This window comes from Heptranchias perlo, chromosome 33 (assembly GCF_035084215.1).
Source record: "Heptranchias perlo isolate sHepPer1 chromosome 33, sHepPer1.hap1, whole genome shotgun sequence".
NCBI classification, from domain to species: domain Eukaryota; kingdom Metazoa; phylum Chordata; class Chondrichthyes; order Hexanchiformes; family Hexanchidae; genus Heptranchias; species Heptranchias perlo.
Window position 1 is genome coordinate 12,219,919 of NC_090357.1, and position 19,315 is coordinate 12,239,233.

General features: G+C 43.5%; 1 protein-coding gene across 1 annotated transcript in view; it reads left to right on the forward strand.

Annotated features, from left to right (window-relative positions):
* The window catches only part of snx19b (sorting nexin 19b), a 167,133-nt gene extending 151,018 nt beyond the window's left edge, over positions 1 to 16,115 (forward strand). The window contains exons 11-12 of the mRNA XM_067970992.1: positions 11,885 to 12,009; positions 12,496 to 16,115. Of these exons, the coding sequence (XP_067827093.1) occupies positions 11,885 to 12,008 (124 nt within the window). The 3' untranslated portion in view covers position 12,009; positions 12,496 to 16,115. The remainder of the gene's footprint in view (positions 1 to 11,884; positions 12,010 to 12,495) is intronic.
* Positions 16,116 to 19,315: the final 3,200 nt, after the last annotated feature.

The window sequence follows — 19,315 nt, forward strand, 5'->3', positions numbered from 1 at the left end:
GTTATGAGAATCTGGTATGGGTAGAACATTTATTTTTCAGTAAGCTGCACCTCACCTAAGATATCGACATTAATAGTTGGGTGGTGTTAACAAAATCAAAGGGTTCAGAGAACTGCAAAATACTTGTCAACTTCCCTCACTTATCACTTAACACTCAACCAGACAAACACTAGGCATGTACAAGACTAGTTTTATATGGTAGGAATGATTCAGTAAAACCTACACAGAATTAATATTTAATTATTTTAATAAAGCATGACATAATGGGCCCGATTTTAATCTCTCCACTGCCCCATTTTCCAGTGTGATGGTGACAACACAAAAATTTCAAAAACTGACTTATCGCCAGCTTCCCATCTGAAGCCCGCCCACTATGATTTTCGAACTGGCCACAATTTAGGCAGCCATTGCTCCCACTGGAAACAGGTGGGAGTTTCATTAAGCTAGGCAAATTGGGGTCTTATGACATAGCGTACTGAACCTGCCCACTTTACAAAGCAGTAAACAGTCAGGACCAGATTCACTTAAAGGAATTGCTGGAAACAGTTCTGGCAACATAAAAAAAATTGGCAGTTTTATGGCTTCAGCTTTACTATAATTATTCTTCCTACTCCTTCCTCAAAATCCTCTGTCTCTTTATTAATGCTCTCTGTTGCCTAGCTCCCAGTGGTTAGGAATTGAACATTCAGTGTGTTACTCACATTTTATGCTTCCAATCACCTGCTGGATTGCAATTAAGCAACACGAACATAACTATAAATGAGTTGCCTTAAATAGTGTTCTTCTTGGGGAGGCTTTTGCAGGAGGGATCATACTTAGGGTTCTTTCAATGGGGCAAACATACCTAATACATGCTTTTATGCCAAATTAGGTTGTAGTATTTCAAATGTTGACCATGGTTCAGTTCCCACCATTCCCCCCTTTATTTGTACCCAAACTACATTAACTTCTGCAATAAATAGAAGAGTTTGACTTATTTAATGATTACTGGGCCCCAGGTTAAAAAAGTCCAGTTAGGTCTTCCATTTAGATTTTACAGAGAGCGCTTCATGGTAGGATATCAGTATAAGTTCATGTCTGCTTAATGGACAAAAAGTCTGCAATCACTGGCTCAGAGGTGAAAACAGCATTAAGAACCTTTGAACCCTTAAGGCAAACAATGTGACTGTTTCTTCCTCCACCCCCCATATTTGTGGTCCCAATCTTCTTCATAGCAAGTCATTCTAACTCAAGAAAAACTGCAGTTTTTATGGGCTAAATGATTTTGTAACCTTCAATATTGGTAGGGCTGAAATCCTCTTTTGTGAATCGCATGATCCCAGTAGAAATGCAGAATGGTGTCAAACATAACCAACCCAACAGTCAAAGCTCAATTCGAGTGATTTTTAATAATTGTTTCAGCTTTGCTCTCACACCATTGGATGATAAAACGGTGTGACTATTCCCTGCCTTTCCCAAACTTAAAGGTAAGCTCCAAATTGTCAGTAAGAAATGTTCAAATGGCCAATTGCAATTTCTGTTGAACACTGGATTTTAAAATAAAAGAGGACACTGCTACAAACTAAAAACTGCCACCAGAGCAAAGATTCCATTGTATCAAGTTACCTGATCCCCCTCCATCTTCTCGTATTTCTCCTTCTCCCTTCTACACATAAAGAGAAGGCGACAATATAATTGTCTATGATAATTTTACCACTAAAAAGGGGACAGTTGTTTGGTTGAGTGAGAGTGATGAAAGCCTGTTCAGATGTATTTGAACTGTCTCGTTGACTGTTATATTTGCTAATTTTTTAATTAATAGTAATGCCTCACAAGAAATATTATAGATTAGAGACCCCACTCCTCATAGGTCTATTTACAGCATATCTATCAAAAAATAGCGAATCAATAATATAAAAATAACAATTGTTACTGCAGTCTTACCAAGTGTCATTTGATGTTTGACATTGCCCTTAGCCCTTTTACTTAGCTATCAAAATAAGCCCACTCCTGCACTTTCTAGGGTGAAAACATTGATAATCATGTCTGCAATCAATGGTGTTACTACCATTTCTTTCAGTGTTTCTAACTGGGACTTAGAATAGTAAATCTGAGGACCTGACAAAACATAGCCAATATTACAGAGTTTCTGAAAGCTAACGGTGTGCTGGCCACTGCTGGATGAATGGAAATAATTTAATTTTGAATATTCTTCAGTTGTATTTGTTGTTATCACCAATTAAGACCATAAGAAATAGGAGCTGGAGTAGGCCATTCGGCCCCTCGAGCCTGCTCCGCCATTTAATGAGATCATGGCTGATCTGATTTTTACCTCAACTCCACTTTCCCGCCCTTTCCCCATATCCTTTGACTCCCTTGCTGATCAAAAATTTGTCTAACTCAGCCTTGAATGTATTCAGTGACTCAGCCTCCACAGCTTTTTGGGGTAAAGAATTCCAAAGATTCACGACCCTCTGGGAGAAGAAATTCCTCCTCATTTCCGTCTTAAACTGGCGACCCCTTATTCTGAGACAATGCCCCTAGTTTTAGATTCCCCCATGAGGGGTAACATCCTCTCAGCATCTACCCTATCGAGTCCCCTCAGAATCTTGAATGTTTCAATAAGATCTCCTCTCATTCTTCTAAACTCTAATGAGTATAGGCCCAACCTGTTCAATCTTTCCTCATAAGACAACCCTTCCATACCCGGAATCAACCTAGTGAACCTTCTCTGAACTGCCTCCAATGCAAGTATTTCCTTCCTTAAATAAGGGCACCAGAACTGTACGCAGTACTCCAGGTGTGGTCTCACTAGCACCCTGTCCAGTTGTAGCATGACTTCCCTGTTTTTATACTCCATCCCCCTAGAAATAAAGGCCAATATTCCGTTTACTTTCCGGATTACCTGCTGCACCTGTATGTTGATCTTTTGTGTTTCATGTATGAGGACACCCAGATCCCTCTGTACCGCAGCATTTTGTAGTATTTCTCCATTCAAATAATATTTTGCTTTTTTATTTTTCCTCCCAAAGTGAATGACATCACATTTTCCCACATTATATTTCATCTGCCAAATTTTTGCCCATTCGCTTAACTTGTCAATATCCCTTTGCAGACACTTTGGGCCCGATTTTAGCACCCGCTCTCGGGTGCGTTCTCGGCGGGGGGGCCTCGAAAATCGGCAAACGGATGACCCCGACCAGATCCCGCCTCGATCCCGCCCACGTCCGGGTTCCACGCCGACGCGCCGGCGTGCGCGCGCAAACCCCGCAGGTGGGAATCCCGCAGGCACTTAAAGCCAGCGGGGTTCCACTTGAGAGTATTTATGTAGCTATTTCAGGTCATTAACTGACCTGATTGAGCTGTTTTTTTACCAAGTGTGGGATTTTACGTTGAACTGAGACTGTTTCCCATACTGGGGGAAACACTCTCACTCCCAACGGACGTGTTGCAGCCAGCAGCCTGTGGCAGCTGCCAAGGTGCATTCCACAGGTGGGGGGGGGGAGAGCCTTCACCAACGCAGGAGGACACTCCGTAACATTGGGCAACGCTTGCCCTCCACCACCCTCCTCCAAGCAAGAAGATTCACCGGCGTGGAACCGCAACCCCTGTGCGAGGACACACTTTTCTACCGTGCACAACCCCTCAGACCGACACCTGCCAGATGGGTGCTGCATAGACATCCTCGAAGGACGAACAGCATGAGCAGCCTCGCAGTCCACGCCGTCCGCCTCAGAGACGTGGATCCCCACAACACGGTGCTGTGGCACATCCACCTGCACAGCAGGATGGAGGGCAACCGCAGAGAGAGATGCGTCGCAGGAGGCACTACCCTCCGCAAAGGGTCTACAGACCGAGGCTCAGCTTCATGGACCTCTCTGAGCAGCAGTGCATACGTAGGCTCAGAGTCACTCACCAGGTAGTCGCCGACATCTGCAGCCTCCTTAATGTCGAGCTGCTCCCGGATGGACCAAGCAGCATCTTCTTACCCGTTGCCGTCAAATTCACCACTGCCCTCAACTTCTTCGCCTCCGGATCCTTCCAGGGTGCCACGGGGGACATCACCGGGGTCTCTCAGTCGTCTGCACACAAGTGCATAAGGCAGGTCACCGATGGGTTGTTCCGCAGGGCCTTGAACTACATCAACTTCGCCATGGACGAGTGCAGCCAGACGGAGAGGGCGGTTGGATTCCATGATGTGGCTGGCTTCCCACGGGTGCAGTGTGTAATCGATTGCACCCACATAGCAATACGGGCACCTCCACATGAGCCAGGGCTGTTCATCAACAGGAAGGGGTATCACTCCATGAACGCCCAGCTCATTTGTGACCACCACCAGAGTTTCCTACACGTGTGCGCCAGATACCCTGGCAGCTGCCACGATGCCTTCATCCTCAGGGAGTCCACCGTCCCGCCCCTATTCCACGCACCCAACACAGGCAACGGCTGGCTCTTTGGCGACAAGGGATAGCCCCTGCACACGTGGCTTATGACACCTCTGAGGAACCCCATTACCGAGCCGCAGCGTCGATATAATGACAGCCACATTGCTACCAGGTCTACAATTGAGCAGGCTATAGGGCTGCTCAAGATGCGCTTCAGGTGCCTTGATCGTTCCAGGGGAGCGCTCCAATACACGCCACTCAAAGTGGGACGAATTATAGTTGTCTGCTGTGCCCTGCACAACATGGCACTACAGAGAGGGGTGCCGCTGGAGGAGGCCCCATGCACACCCGCCACCCACATTGAGGACGACGACGACGATGAGGAGGAGGAGTACGAGCGAGAGGAGGAGGAACGACCCATGGGCCGAACACCGGCTCACCTGCGTGCTCGTCAGGCCAGGGAGGCACTCATATGCCAATGGTTCTCCTAACATCACACTGTGTAAGGTGTTCACATATCATAACGTGCACAGACGAGGGTCCATACAGGCTCCCTCCGCAGAAGAGTGGTGCCTGTACACCTGCACCCACTGTATTATGCCCAATGGGTGGGACCGGGTGTTCGTCGTCATGATGAGGCGCACGGAAGGGACCTATTGCACAAGCCGCAGAATAATGGACAAGAGGTGGCAGCATTGGTGAGAAAAATTGAGTTTATTGTGTGGTGCCAATCAAGGACTAGAAATAAAAAGATAACAAATCGTCAAACACCCTGGTGCAATCCCTGTGTGTTCACAGAACCTTGGGTTTTCTTTTTCTGGAACCCCTACGTGGTGCTACCCCGGTGGCTCCAGCAGAGGTGGTGGCAGGTTGCTCCTGTTCGTGCCCTGACCGGGTAGATGCTTTGGGCCGACGCCCCCTGGGTTTCGGTGCCCGTGAGGGCACCTCCACAGACCGCTCCTCCTGCACCTGTGCAGGGGCAGACTCGGCCACCTGGAGAGGAGGGACTATTGCGGACACTGGTTGAAAGGGGGGCAACGGGTGAGACGTGGGGGCACCTTGAGTAGCTTCCACACTTCCATGTCCCCGTTCACCATCTTCCCTCTCATGGCCTAGGCCCACATCACCCCTTCCACCCTGCTGGACGGCAGTTTGGATGACGTGTGTGAGACCTTGCAAGGCCACCTCCAATGTATCTGTCAACCTGTTTATGGCGGCAGAATGTTGCTCACCCTGAATCCGAACAGCCATTGTGAGGGCCTGGATGGACTCATTGTTGAGCTGTGCGTGATACTCGAGAGAGGCTAGACTGTCCTCCACCGCAGACATTCCCGCACCTACCCGCGACACTATCTCAGAGATGCCTTCACGTCCCTGCGACACTATCTCGGCGATACCCTCCTGCACCTGTGCCACCATTCCCCTCATGCAGGAGTTGGACTCCTCCATCCTCCGTGCGATTGTGGAGAGTGCGCGTGGCACCTCTTGCAGTACCTCGGCAATGTGCTGGTGCCCCTCGACGACTCTCCTTTTGACTGGTGGCCCCCTAGGTTCAGCATCTGGGTCCGGCTGAGCAGAGCCTGGAGAAGAGTGCTCCCACCGACGCGGACCCTCCGCGGCTGACCCTGCCACCAGGGTCTGCTCATGCTCACGTGTGCGCGGTGACTCACCATGTGCAAACCCAACTAACTGAGGGGGGGGACCCACCGAGGTGTGTGTATCTGCGCTGGTGCATGCTTGGCTCATGTGTGACGATGCACCCTCAGAGACCGGCATGTCCTCTGAGGAATCGCCCTCAACGGATACGGCGCTCGCAGACGGCCCTGCAAGAGAACAGAGGGCAATATCAGGCATGTGACCAAATGTGGCGGTGCGGCATATGCCATGTGATGCTAAGATCATTCGCGATCATGAGTGCTGAGTGTCAGCTTTCCCTTACCGGCCGTTTCGCCAGACCCAGCCTCTCCATCCACCACGGACAGGCAATGTAGCGTGTGGCTGATCTCCAACGCCTCCACCTCGGCGTCTGTCAGGGCCACCTCGTGTGGCGGGCCCCCTCCGGTGCGGGCCCTTTCCCGGGCGTTCTTGCAACTCTTCTCCTGTGAGGGCAAAACACAAAAACGTTATTGAGTGATGATTACATTGTGAGACGCTTCAAGCATTGGTGTGAGTGGGTTGAGCGTGTGGCAGATGGATGGGAGGATGCGTGTGCCACATGGCCATCCCATTGTATGGGCATTGAGGTGTGTGGTAGTGGTCGAGTGGGGACAGGAACGGTGGGTACGTGCAGGCACTGTGAGGATGATAGTTGGGTGGCTGTGAGGATTGGTGCGGGAGCGCTGTGCTGTCAGTGGAGATGGGGTTGTCAGGTGTTTGAGGTGATGTGGAAGACGCAGTGAGGCAGAGTGCATTAGTGTACTCACTTTCCCGGACCTGGTGAGGTCATTGAATCTCTTCCGACACTGCATCCAAGTTCGGGTGGTGTTGCCCTTGCTGGTGACCTCCAACGCCACCTCCTCCCATGCCTTCTTGGTGGCGGAGCCAGGGCACCTCCTTCCATCACTCGGGAACAGCGTCTCCCTCCTCATCCGGACCCCGTCCAGCAGCACCTGGAGGGCGTGGTCCGTAAATTGGGGAGCAGCCTTACCCCTGCCTTCCTCCATGTTGCCTGGACTCTTGGTTGTGGCTGGAGGGGCTTTGGTGGACTGCCCCTTTAAATGGAGCTCCACCATCGCTCAGACGTCACTGCGCATGCGCAGCCCACCGGTGCGCAGCTGAGAAGCGGAGAACCCGTAACTGCCGGCTAATTGCCTCAATTATCCCGCGATCGCGCGCGCAACGCACTCAATTCGGACGGCGCGTTTTTCACGCGCCCGAATGACCACCCGCCGAGAACCCGCACCCCTGGTAAAATCGGGCCCTTTGTGTCCTCACCGCAACTTGCTTTTCCACCTATCTTTGTATCATCAGCAAATTTGGCAACAAGACGCTCTGTTTCTTCATCCAAGTCATTGATATATATTGTAAATCGTTGAGGCCCCAGCACTGATACCTGCGGCACTTCACTAGTTGCAGATTGCCATTTTGAAAATTACCCTTTTATCCCGACTCTTTGTTTTCTGTTAGTTAGCCAATCCTCTATCCATGCCCGTATATTACCTCCAACACCATGAGCTCTTGTGCAGTAATCTTTTATGTGGCACCTTATCGAATGCCTTTTGGAAATTCAAATATACTGCATCCATTGGTTCCCCTTTATCCACCACTTCCTCAAAGAACTCTAATAAATTTGTCAGACATGATTTCCCCTTCATAAAACCATGTTGACTCTCCTTGATTGTATTTTGAGTCTCCAAATGACCTGCTACTACTTCCTTAATAATGGATTCTAGCATTTTCCCAATGACAGATGTTAGGCTATCTGGTCTATAGTTACCTGCTTTCTGTCTCACTCCCTTCTTGAATAGGGGTGTTATGTTTGCGGTTTTACAATCCGCTGGGAACTTTCCAGATTCAACTTGTATCACAGAATAAGTAATACACAAAATTGTATTGACTATAAAGGGATATTAGAACTCTGGATCAACTTAAAATACATTCCAGGTAGAAACTAGGACTACTCGGAATGTCTGCAACAAAAGTTCCAAACAATGAAACCTCATATAAACAGAACATTTAATACAGCCATCTTGAATATAATTTAAATCACTCTCTTGAAAATAGCACAAGTGAGTTTATGGTTCAGTTGTTCAAGATCCATCATCACTTTATGTAACAAATTAGATCCAACAGTTCATTATTTAAAGTAAGCAGTACATATTCAGTATTAGATCTTTACAGTACATTTTAGTGCTTTGAAAGCTGCAAAGGACATTTCTCGTGTGTGTTGAGGCTTTCCCAAAACTGAGGTTCTTATGGAAGTCCCCTTTACAAGTGAATAAACTTTGTTACTCAACAGCTTAAATATTTCTCAATTTTTTTTTGTTTCCTTACCTTCTCCCTCCATACTCTTCTATTATAGAAGGATGTATTTCTGATCTGTTTACAGATCTCTGCCAATGGAAATTTTGAGCCAGCCACAAGGATGTGGGCAAAATGTGGGTGGCTGCACTGATTCCCCCCCCCATAGCCTGGCTTATATTGAAAGTAAAATGAAGTTACATTATTCCATAGCATTCGGTGTCTTGAACCCAAATGTTGATACCAGGACACCCTGGTATTTAAATCTACTAGATTTAGAGAAATCTAGCTGCACACAACTTGCCTTGGACTGGTGAGCTTTTGCTGTAACTGGTGTTGACACACTAACATCTCATTTGCTTTTAATTAATTTCATCTTGTTTCTCCACACCATTAACATGGGTTCCTGAGTGACTGCGTGCGTATATAGATTGTGCTCATGTGTCAAGTCATTTTAAACTTTTTGGATAGCATCCACTGCTCTTGGAAGGAAATCCAAATGCCAATTAAATCTGTGAGTTGGACGTCATTTACAGCAAGTATTTGGCACTATTTTCAAGTCTTCACTGTTTTTGCTATTTCACCGTATTGCATTTTAATCACAAATACTTAAAGCTTTCATTTGGACTAGAACTGAAATTCAGTTGCATTCAAAGAACTGTCAAGATGTCATACACACTTCTCCCTACAACCTGTACCATATGGTGCAAATCTGCGTTTTGTTTCTAACCCTTTGAGGACTGCGGTAGCATTTGGGTACTACATCCAGAAATAATGGCGATTATTTTTTATTTTCTTGAGAGTCCTCAAAGACAGACACGTTTTATGAGTCTCTATTGATATGCTGGATTCTATCAAATTCGGCTCAGTTCCTGAGGAGCTTTTCTCTTCAAATTCTGGTAAATTAAAATGTACTTCACTTCTGCAGTGGGTTAGAAAACTGTCTTTTTACCTCTGGGTGTCGTGTTTGACTCCAACCCAGATTGATTGGATCACGGTCCCCCTCACTGAGGGTCTTAAGTGTAATGAGGCAGTCTTCATCCAACTCTTGCGCACTAGTCTACAGTACAAACTTGGCCATAGTTTGGTGTTAATTGGCAGTCTTAGAGGAACATCTGTGTGAATGTCACTCTGATGCAATACGTGGGGTGTTCTACTGTGCTTGAGATTAAAACTTGTTAGGAAAGAGTCGAAGAACTTTAATCTGCAGTAAACCCTGGAACTCTAAAAACTAGAAAAGTATACCTTTGCTGAGGACTGATCTCTCATATTGAAAACAAGTCTTGAAACAAGTACTTGTTGCTAATTTTTTAATAAAAGTTGATGAAGTACAAATTGAATGTAAATAGAAATCTACATCGCCGAAGATGCACTTCTGCTCAGTTTCTGTGTGCTCTCCCTCAGGGTTGCGAGACATTGTTGCTTGTCCCCTCAACCTTATACACACACGTCAGCGAATGCCCCATAGGCAGCAAACTGATACTTTCATTACAGAACAATATCGGCTGTTGCTGAAACAAAGAATTCTGTTACAGCAGAGAGCTTTAATCCACATGACTTCTGTTAAGCCTGCAGTTTGGATTTCCTGGCTGATGTTTCTAAGGTCTTTTAGTGCACCCTCTTCATCATGAAGGAAAGGGACGAGTCATGCTCAGGCTGCTTTTGTGCATGGTTTAACCGCCAAATTAAAAGTGTCATTGGTAAGACATAAGAGTAGATCTCTTGCATAGCCTCTTAGTTACAGGTTGTGTATGGCCAGGGATAAGATCGCAGAATTCCGTCGTTTTAGAATGAAGCACTATGGTCAATTTTACTATCTGAATTTAAGTAATCTTTGTTTGATTATCTCAAGTGGTAACTGTGGAACAACGGAACTGCTAAACAACCTGTTATAAATACTGATATGTTTTATCACCATCTAAGATAATCTGTGTTCGCGAACTTGGCGTCGTATTTGACCCTGAGATGAGCTCCCGACCACCTATCCGCTCCATTACCAAGACCGCCTACTTCCACCTCGGTAATCTCGCCTCAGCTCATCTGCTGAAACCCTCATCCATGCCTTTGTTACCTCTAGACTTGACTATTCCAATGCTCTCTTGGCTGGCCTCTCATCTTCAACCTCCATAAACTTGAGCTCATCCAAAACTCTGCTGCCCATATCCTAACTCGCACCAAGTCCTGTTCACCCATCACCCCTGTGCTTGCTGACCTACATTGGCTCCCGGTCTGGCAACACCTCAATTTTTAAAATTCTCATCCTGGTTTTCAAATCCATCCATAGCCTTGTCCCTACCTCTCTCTGTAACCTCCTCCAGTCCTACAACCCTTCAAGATCTCTACGCTCCTTGAATTCTAGCCTCTTGCGCATCCCCGATTTTAATTGCTCCACCATTGGCAGCCATGCCTTTAGTTGCCTAGGCCCTAAGCTCCCTAAACCTCTCCACCTCTCTACCTCTCTCTCCTCCTTTAAGATGCTTCTTAAAACCTACCTCTTTGACCAAGCTTTTGGTCACCTGTCCTAATGGTGCAGATTCACCACAATGATACCGGGGCTTAAAGGGTTACGTTATAAGGACAGGTTGCATAAACCTGGCTTCTATTCCCTTGTGTATATGAGGTTGAGGGATGATTTAATCGGGGTGTTTAAAGTGATAAAAGGATTCGATAAAGTAGATACGGAGTAACTATTTACCTCTGGTGGGGCAATCCAGAACAAGGGGGCATAATATAATTAGAGCCAGGCCATTCAGAAGTGAAATCGCGAAACACTTCATCGCACAAAGGATAGTGGAAATCTGAAACTCTCTCCCCCAAAAGGCTGTGGATGGTGGGTCAATTGAAACTTTCAAGACAAATCAAGAAATTTTTGTTAGGTAAGGGCATCAACTGATATGGAACAAAGGCAGGTAATTGGAGTTGAGGTACAGATCAGCCACGATATAATTGAATGGTGGAACAGGCATGAGAGGCTGGATGGCCTACTCCTGTTCCTGTATTCTGTCTATAGTTACTGTGTTTTTCTACATTTCCATTTTATTATCAATTATGAATGGCTTTTATCATCAGTGAGTGATTGCTATGTTGTGAATATTGGTACAAAAAACAAGCTCTATTTCCAGTGATCCATAAATTATCTCAGTAATAGTTTATGGAACAGATTGATGCAACCAAGTCTGTAAAATGTGGGACTTTCTATTTATGAATTCCCCTTGTCTCCCTTTATGTTTTGGTATATATTTTGTCCCAATGGAAATTTGATGATATTGTACTCCTGGCACAAAGCTTCACGCATATCAGATATTTGGGCGCAGAGGTCAGCTTGCAAGATTTGTCGCCCACCCGATTTTGCAACCATTAATTTTAATGGATAGACAATCATGTGGGCCGTGAATTGGGCAGCTGTCTTCCACACCCGAGTTCCCATTACGTGAAGCTCTGTGTTGACAGCACTAATTCATAAAATTTACCCGAACAACGTCTGTGAGGTCTGTCTTCCTTTGCATTCCTGTTGTTTGATTGTAGTAATTTTGCGAACATGGAACTTTCTTCTGTTGCAGACATCTGGTTTACTGCATGTGGGATCTGCTGCTGGAGTTCCTAATCCCTGAAGCCTCCAGTGAGGAATTCCAAAAGTCTTTGCTTACCTGTGCTTCTGGCAGCTCAGAGAAAGTACTGGGCTGAGGTAAGTGCCCTATCGGTAGAATTTTCTCATTGGCATTTTCTTCTGTGGAGTTGTGATATTGATCCATGGCATCCACCTAGGAATACACACCTAGTCGAAGATGGAATGTTTTCAGTTCTCCCCTATGAAAAAGCATCCATGATTATAACTACTAGTTTAGCCAACTACACCACTTACGACTATTGTAGTAGCCTTGTGAATCAAAACGGATATCCAATGTGATTGTGAGGATCTGTAATGTCATTGAACATGGTGGAAGCTGCTTGAGAGAAGGTGTGCCTGGTTTATAATCCAGAGTCTTTTCCATTGTGTAATAAATTCCATCCGTCCTTCTTTCCTTTCTTCAAACTTTCCTCAGGTAACATACCTCCTGTTTAAAGACTATTGAATACTTAAAATAAATAGTCTTTCCTCTGGAACTGTAGAATTTTATTTATCTGTTAACAGCTTAACAAATTCACCTATAACCTTTTCTCTCTTGAACAGCCAAGAACAAGTCCCCATGGAGTGACTGAACACAAAGGGAATTTGTCACAAAGACATCACTACTAGAGATCAGATGAAACTAAGAATGAACAACTTTTTTTGCACTACAATGTGCTGGAAAACTTCAAGCCTGAATTTTGTACATTTCAACTTCAGTTACATCATAAAATGACGGCACATAACAATAGGTGGCCCTTGACCTACAGTTAGTTACATGGATTGACTCTAGGCCACATGGATTGATTCTAGATTAACCAGTTATTTTCAACTCACACGCTCACAAACCAGTCCAAAGGCTCTGACACATTCTAGCCATTATCACCCTGTGGTATATACATGTTGACAGGGCCACCCATTACTTGATTTCGAAAAGGAAGCCTCTTGTCGGTCTTGCACTTATCAAACTATTTTCTCTAGAAGCATTGTTAGTGTCATATATTGCTAATCAGTTCAACCTATTTTTAATGGGCTATTTATTGAAAGTGTGTAATGCATGCTCAGACATCATCTTGCACTGCCTTGAGCTTCGTTCATCAGATATGACTTGAATCTGTTATCAGAAGGTATACTGACCCTTTTAAGTGGAGAGGAGATGCTTTTGAGCAGATGTACAAAGAACATCAAAATTATTAGCGTGTTTAATATTGCAGCAAAATGGAAACCAGCACTTTTCAAAAAGATGAGTTTTGAATGGCTCTGGATTCACTAGATGCTTTAAAAGCCAATACATTTGACGTAGGTTTGTATAGCAGGCTTCTAAACCATTCCTCTTAACAATTCATCCACATTAATGACTAAGCTGCTTTATTATGGTTGTGCTGACAAGGCCAATCTCCACAACTGCACTAATTAAATGTTATTTATTCAAACATTCCTAAAGTAGAAATACAAGCACTGAATAGCACAATGTGAGCTTATTGTTTAGCACTTTTTGAGTACCAAGGCCAGGAAATTCCTCAGAACTGTTCCAGCTCCGCTGGCATGACTTTGACGAAATTGTGTTGGAAATCCTGTTTGAGCTATTAAATGAGGCTTCCGCCGTACTTTCAGCAAAGTGACGCTGGTGGAACGGAAGCAGCTCCGAGGAATTACCTGGCCAAGGAACTGAAGAAATAAAGCTACACTCCACCCTCGTTATAGCATGGTGCCTGGGAGCTGTGCATTTTGGTGATGACTTTGCCATAATTATGGTGAGACGTGACAGAAGATATCAAAATGAACTTCTAACTTGTTTTCTCCAAGAGATGGTTGGAACAAGAGTTTTATTTACAGAAGACCTATTTAATTGCTACATACTTTCTTCTTTTCTAATTTGTTGAATCACATGAACATTTTGCACATTTGATATTTAAAGGTAGAGGCTGCAGTACAAGATGTACTGTTTTGTAATTGTTACTAGATGTGTGTTTGACATTGTTCAGGGTATAGCTTGCAAGAAGTATTAAAGGATTTTGCATTTTTGGTCACAGTAATAGTTTGGATGAAGGTTTATTAGATACAGTATGCAATTTATAAAGACGTGCATTGCAGTTTTTCTCATTGTACCAAAATTGGCATTCACAATTAATAACTAATGCATAGCTGAATATGTTCCATGTCTGAATGGAACAGGCTGTATGGAGAGTTGGTTTTTTCTCATCCCTCTTTTCCATTTGTTCATATGTCCAGTAGAAACTGCTGTTTGTTGCTTATTTCATTAAATATTGATTTAAAAAATAAGTAGAATTACCCTTGAAGTTGGAAAAGGCCGACCTACATAAGTTCTGCATTAGATTTTAAAAGTAGCCTTTGTAGCCCAACAAATAGGACTATGTCCTTTTATGCACAAAGACTGAAATGGTGAATAGCATCAAAGCACAAATATAATGTTAAACCATTGCCTGTATTATTTGAATATGTTAGTCATTGCTTTTTATCAGGTCCTTTTCTTTCTTGCTATGCATACCATTTGCTTTAGAAATAGAACAGGCTTCGAAAATGCTATTCTGTTTTGAGTATTAAGTAGCTGCCAGGCTGACCGAAGTTGTATAGAACTAAATTACTATCTCTAGCAAGCTCTGCTTGGTCCCCAGATACTCATGTGAAAACCAGTAAGTGAGTTGCATGATTATGCAGAAATGTGTGCTCCAAATCTCGGAAAATTCAAATAAGCCACCCCCCCCCCCCCCCATACAAAAATAAAGCCAGACCCCTCCTCCCCAAACACATTCAAACCCAGGCACAAAAACTGAGACTCCCATACACAAAAATTATATGCCCTCATACACAGGAAATTCAGGCTGACCCCCTCTTCCCAACAGTCTCACCCGCTCCTTTTCCACTCCCATCCTTTTCAGCCCATTCTTCCCTTGCCCCAAGTTTGAAAACTGGGAAGCTTCAGCCTCAACTCTCTAAATTTCCTGAGCTGGAGGGTTGACTGGTGCAAAAAGGCTGCTCCTTGGTCTAAATCCATCAATCAGGGAGCAGCTTTTTCTAGGCCACCCAGCCTGAGGAGTTTTAATAGTTGCCTCTCCTCATATATTAAGTGCACAAAGCTGACTTCAACCACGGTTAGTTTCATCTCTCAGTGAAGCTAACCATAATTGAATCGGCTTTGCATGTTTAATGTGAGAAAAAGCAGGAACCAAATGAGGTTAGTCCATGGGCTGGATTTGGCCCAAATAATATGTTTAATTGCATTTTGTTCCATCCCCCATCACCTTCTCTATTCTGTGGAATGAACAGTAAATTCTGAGGTGCATCTGAGGTTTGAAACATTGAAGCCCACAGCATGAGGCTTCAAAATGTTGAATGCTTTTTCTGCCATAAGAATACGTTGTACAGAGATGGATTCATGCTTAAAGAGGAGAAAATTAGTTCAAACTTCATGATAGATGTAAATACACTTTTATGACGATCTGTTGCTGTAGTGCATTGCAGTTGATGAGAAGCTAAATCAGTTAATAGTGCATCCCATTGGCACTTTTCCGGTTGAACATAATGGAAATCCATACTGGCAGATGTACAAGGTGCTATTTTAAGCATTTCTGTTTCACCAAAGTGACACATTAGTTAGGCGCCACTGTTATACATTAGCATAGTATTGGGTAACCATGGACCTGCTGATATATGTTTGCATAAATACTCACGGCATGTTCAAGTATAGCTATTATTTGTTGTCTCAAATGTTAAGCGTTCCGTGAGTGTTCCCAGTTGTAAAACTCAACCCTGCTGCTTCTAAGAATTGTGAACTTGCCAAATATAAAACATTGTCTTCATATTAACTTTACAATAATGGGATCGGTTTTAACTGTTCCTGCTGGGCGGGAAACAGGTGGCAGAGGGTCAGCTACCCATTTTACACCCTGCCCATTGAAGTCAATGGGAAGGAAAATCGGGCGGAGTATATAAAGGGTGGCCGACCCACTGCTGCTCGTTTCCCACCTGGTAGGAACAGTTAAAATCAAGTCCAGTGTTTCTGCTCAAAGTCTGTATTTAATAGTACTTTCATGATTTACATACCTGAATGGCTATAGAGGTATGTATGAGAATTATATGGTAGAATTTTGTAAAGAGTTAAATTTATGAAGTATATCATGCATTAAAGTTCTATAGAATAAAGCTTTTAAGACAAGTGTGAATGCAAGATTGTCGGATCATTATTTTCTCAGCATTTGTTTAATCACATCACTATGTGAGCACCACTACAAACAGTTATAGGGCCATGAACTCCTCCATGTGTGACTTTTTTCATGTTTCAAGGCTTCGTCCAAAAAATTGATTCTGTTTAAGGCATATAAGCTTCTACTACATCTATAATGTACTCCATTTCAAGAAAAGCGACACCGCACAGTTTTGTATTCTCTTTCATCCATGAATCATAAATTCTCGAGATTTAAAAAGATGTTAGAGAGGGTTGATCTGGATGTCCATTCCATGCTTTAGTCCCTTTTTCACAACTGTTTCACAAAAGCAATGTACTAAATTATTATAATAGCTTTCATTTAATTGTTCCTCATGGAGAATCTCAAAACTATGGATGTACATGGACAAATCTTGGATTTTATTTGGGAAGTGTAATTTACATAGAATTTACAGCAAAGAAACAGACCATTAAGGTCTATGCTGGCGTTTATGCTCCTCACAAATCTCCTCCTACCTTACTTTATCTCCAATTTAACACCAAGAATTTACACATTTAAGTGATTCTGTTGTAGGTCCTTTCACTATGCTGAAGGCAGATGTCTATCAGCTGAGGAGAAAACTCTAAGAGAAGACATTCCTTGGACATACATTTATATATCCAGGACTCAGTATCTATGCTGATTGGGTTGCAGAGAGGTAAGCAGCTGCTGCTGAAACTCCACACTTGCAACTGGTGGAATCACCAGTCCATGGAGTAAGTTCTATGGTGGTGGCAATGCATTGGCACATTTTTTGGTGAGTTGTGTTGCTCAGTGTGCCGCTCAGCTATCCTCCTGGCAGAGTGAGGAGGTAAGTGGAGTCCCTTTTGAGTCAACGTGGCTCCAAGATGACACGCCTGATGGAAGTCTAGAACTAACCCAATCCTGTGTGGCAGACCTGATAAACTGATATCGGAAACAGCAGTACTTAAGGAATTGTAGATGATTGACCAGCCAACCTGGAGGGATGGACCAATCACTGGGGGCTGGGGTTCTTTCCAGTTAACTCCAGATTTCTGTGTAAGGTAATGCCTTGATGGAGTGATCCAGCTGGACAAGCAGTGGAAAGCCGACCAAAGCTTTGCACTGGAAAATTGTATGGTTTTAGCTGGCTAAACAGCAGCAGTATCCCTGTGCATACTTCAGGTAAACCATGGCTCTGTCAACCTGTGCTTAAGCTCTTTGGACTTAAGTGGGGTGTGCCCTATGGAGAGCGAATATGTATTCTGGACTGGGCAGAGATTCTACAGGTGTAGATTTCTTAGTAGCTTCGTTCAGAGAGAGGTAATGAGTTTCTGCATGTGTCAGATACCCGGCTGATAGAAAAGAAGTGCCCTGGTCCCCTCCCTAACACAAAGCTGCAAAGTGCATTTTCAACTGATACAAGGGAGAAGCAATTCCTTGTTTCTTTCATTAAGTAGCTTTGCTTCCATTTATGTTCCTATCTGTTGTTCTTTTTTTTGCCAAAATTATAAGCTCAGTTCAACCTTAAAACAGGGTCTTTCTTTTTGCAAAGTCAAATCTTAAAAGTACTTGGAATATATATTAGCAATGGACACAGTCAAATGTTTTCTCAGCATTATAGGGAGCACTGAAGACCAGATCATCATGGGTAGTGTGATGAACAATGTACAAAAATCTCTTCATGTTGTTCACATCTGGCACCTAAATTCCTAAAATTTAGGCTGATGTGTTTTGCATTAGTATGAAGCTATTTTATACTTATTCTTCAATGCCTCCTTATTCCTGTTTTAATTTCTTTCTCCTGAACAACATTGTCTCCTCCTGTCTTGATCGGCTGCAACCATTTGCTCATCTAGATTCATCATAAGATTGTCTTCTCCATATCCAACTTAAAAGTAAAAGTTTTAGCATTAGTTGGATGGGGTTTGACATTTGTTCAGCCTTTTCTCTTATGCAACTTTATATGTACAAATTAATTTTACGTACGTCAATTGTATTATAACTAGACCTGAGAGGGAAGCATTTTATATGCACAGAAAAAATGAAAAGGATATTCTTGTAATGTTATATACCCTTTAATGTCCCCCAAAGGAAGTAAGAAAATATGAAAATCCTGGCTCTACAGACACTCAGAAAGCCAACACTCCTGCAGTTTGAATCTGTATACAGGGATACAATCAGGTACTGGTGATGTTACTGGATGAATAAACTAGAGGCCTGGATTAATAATCCTGGAACTGTGTGTTCAATCCCACCATGGCAGTTTGAGAATTTGAAATCATGTTTAAAAAAAAATCTGGAATAAAATAAAAGTGGCATTAGTTAAAAAAAAAAGTGACCATGAAGTTATCGGACTCGTAAAAACCCACCTAGTTCACTAATGTCTTTCAGGGAAGGAAATTTGCTACTTATATATTATATTCTTATCCTTATCCAGTCTGGCCTATATGTAACTCCAATCCCACACTAATGTGGTAGTCTCTTAACTGCCCTCGGAAGTGACTCATTGTATCAAACCAATATCAGTGATTCAAGAAGGTGGCCCACCACCACCTTCTCAGGGCAACAAGGGACGGGCAATAAATGCTGACGCCCACATTCCAATAATGAAAAAAAAGACACAGCATATAAATTAGTCAGTGGAGAAAAAACATGCTCATGATATTTGTCTTACAATTAGACTATTACATCTTGTTTTACGCAATGCAAGCATAAAATATATCTAACTAGGAATTTGGAATGTTTACTACCATATGCTAACATTTAAGTGGATAGGCCAGGCCTTGCAGAATTTTTGACATTTAATAGCAAGGGAACATTTTTTTTACTCAAAGTGACTGAGTGGAATGTAGGAATGTTAGCAGATGCTTTAGATCAGGTCTTTTCCCCTCCTTATAAACCGGACATTTTACTTCAATTAGTACAGACCACAGGTGTCAGTTGGATTTCATGGTTGTCAAGGGACTCTTTAGTCTGCAATTTTGTACGTCTAGCAATGCCACTGATATAAGTAGGCTTCTCAAGCCAAGCAAACAATCCAGAAATGATTTACTTAATAAGGTCTGTGTAGCATTCCATTTGGGATTTTAAAAAAATGTATGCTTTGCTATTTTGCATTTTAGTAAAATGAAGTTCGTCATGTCTTGGCCTGGTTTGTAAACATCTTTTAAATTGTGTCTTGTGACTGGGCTGGA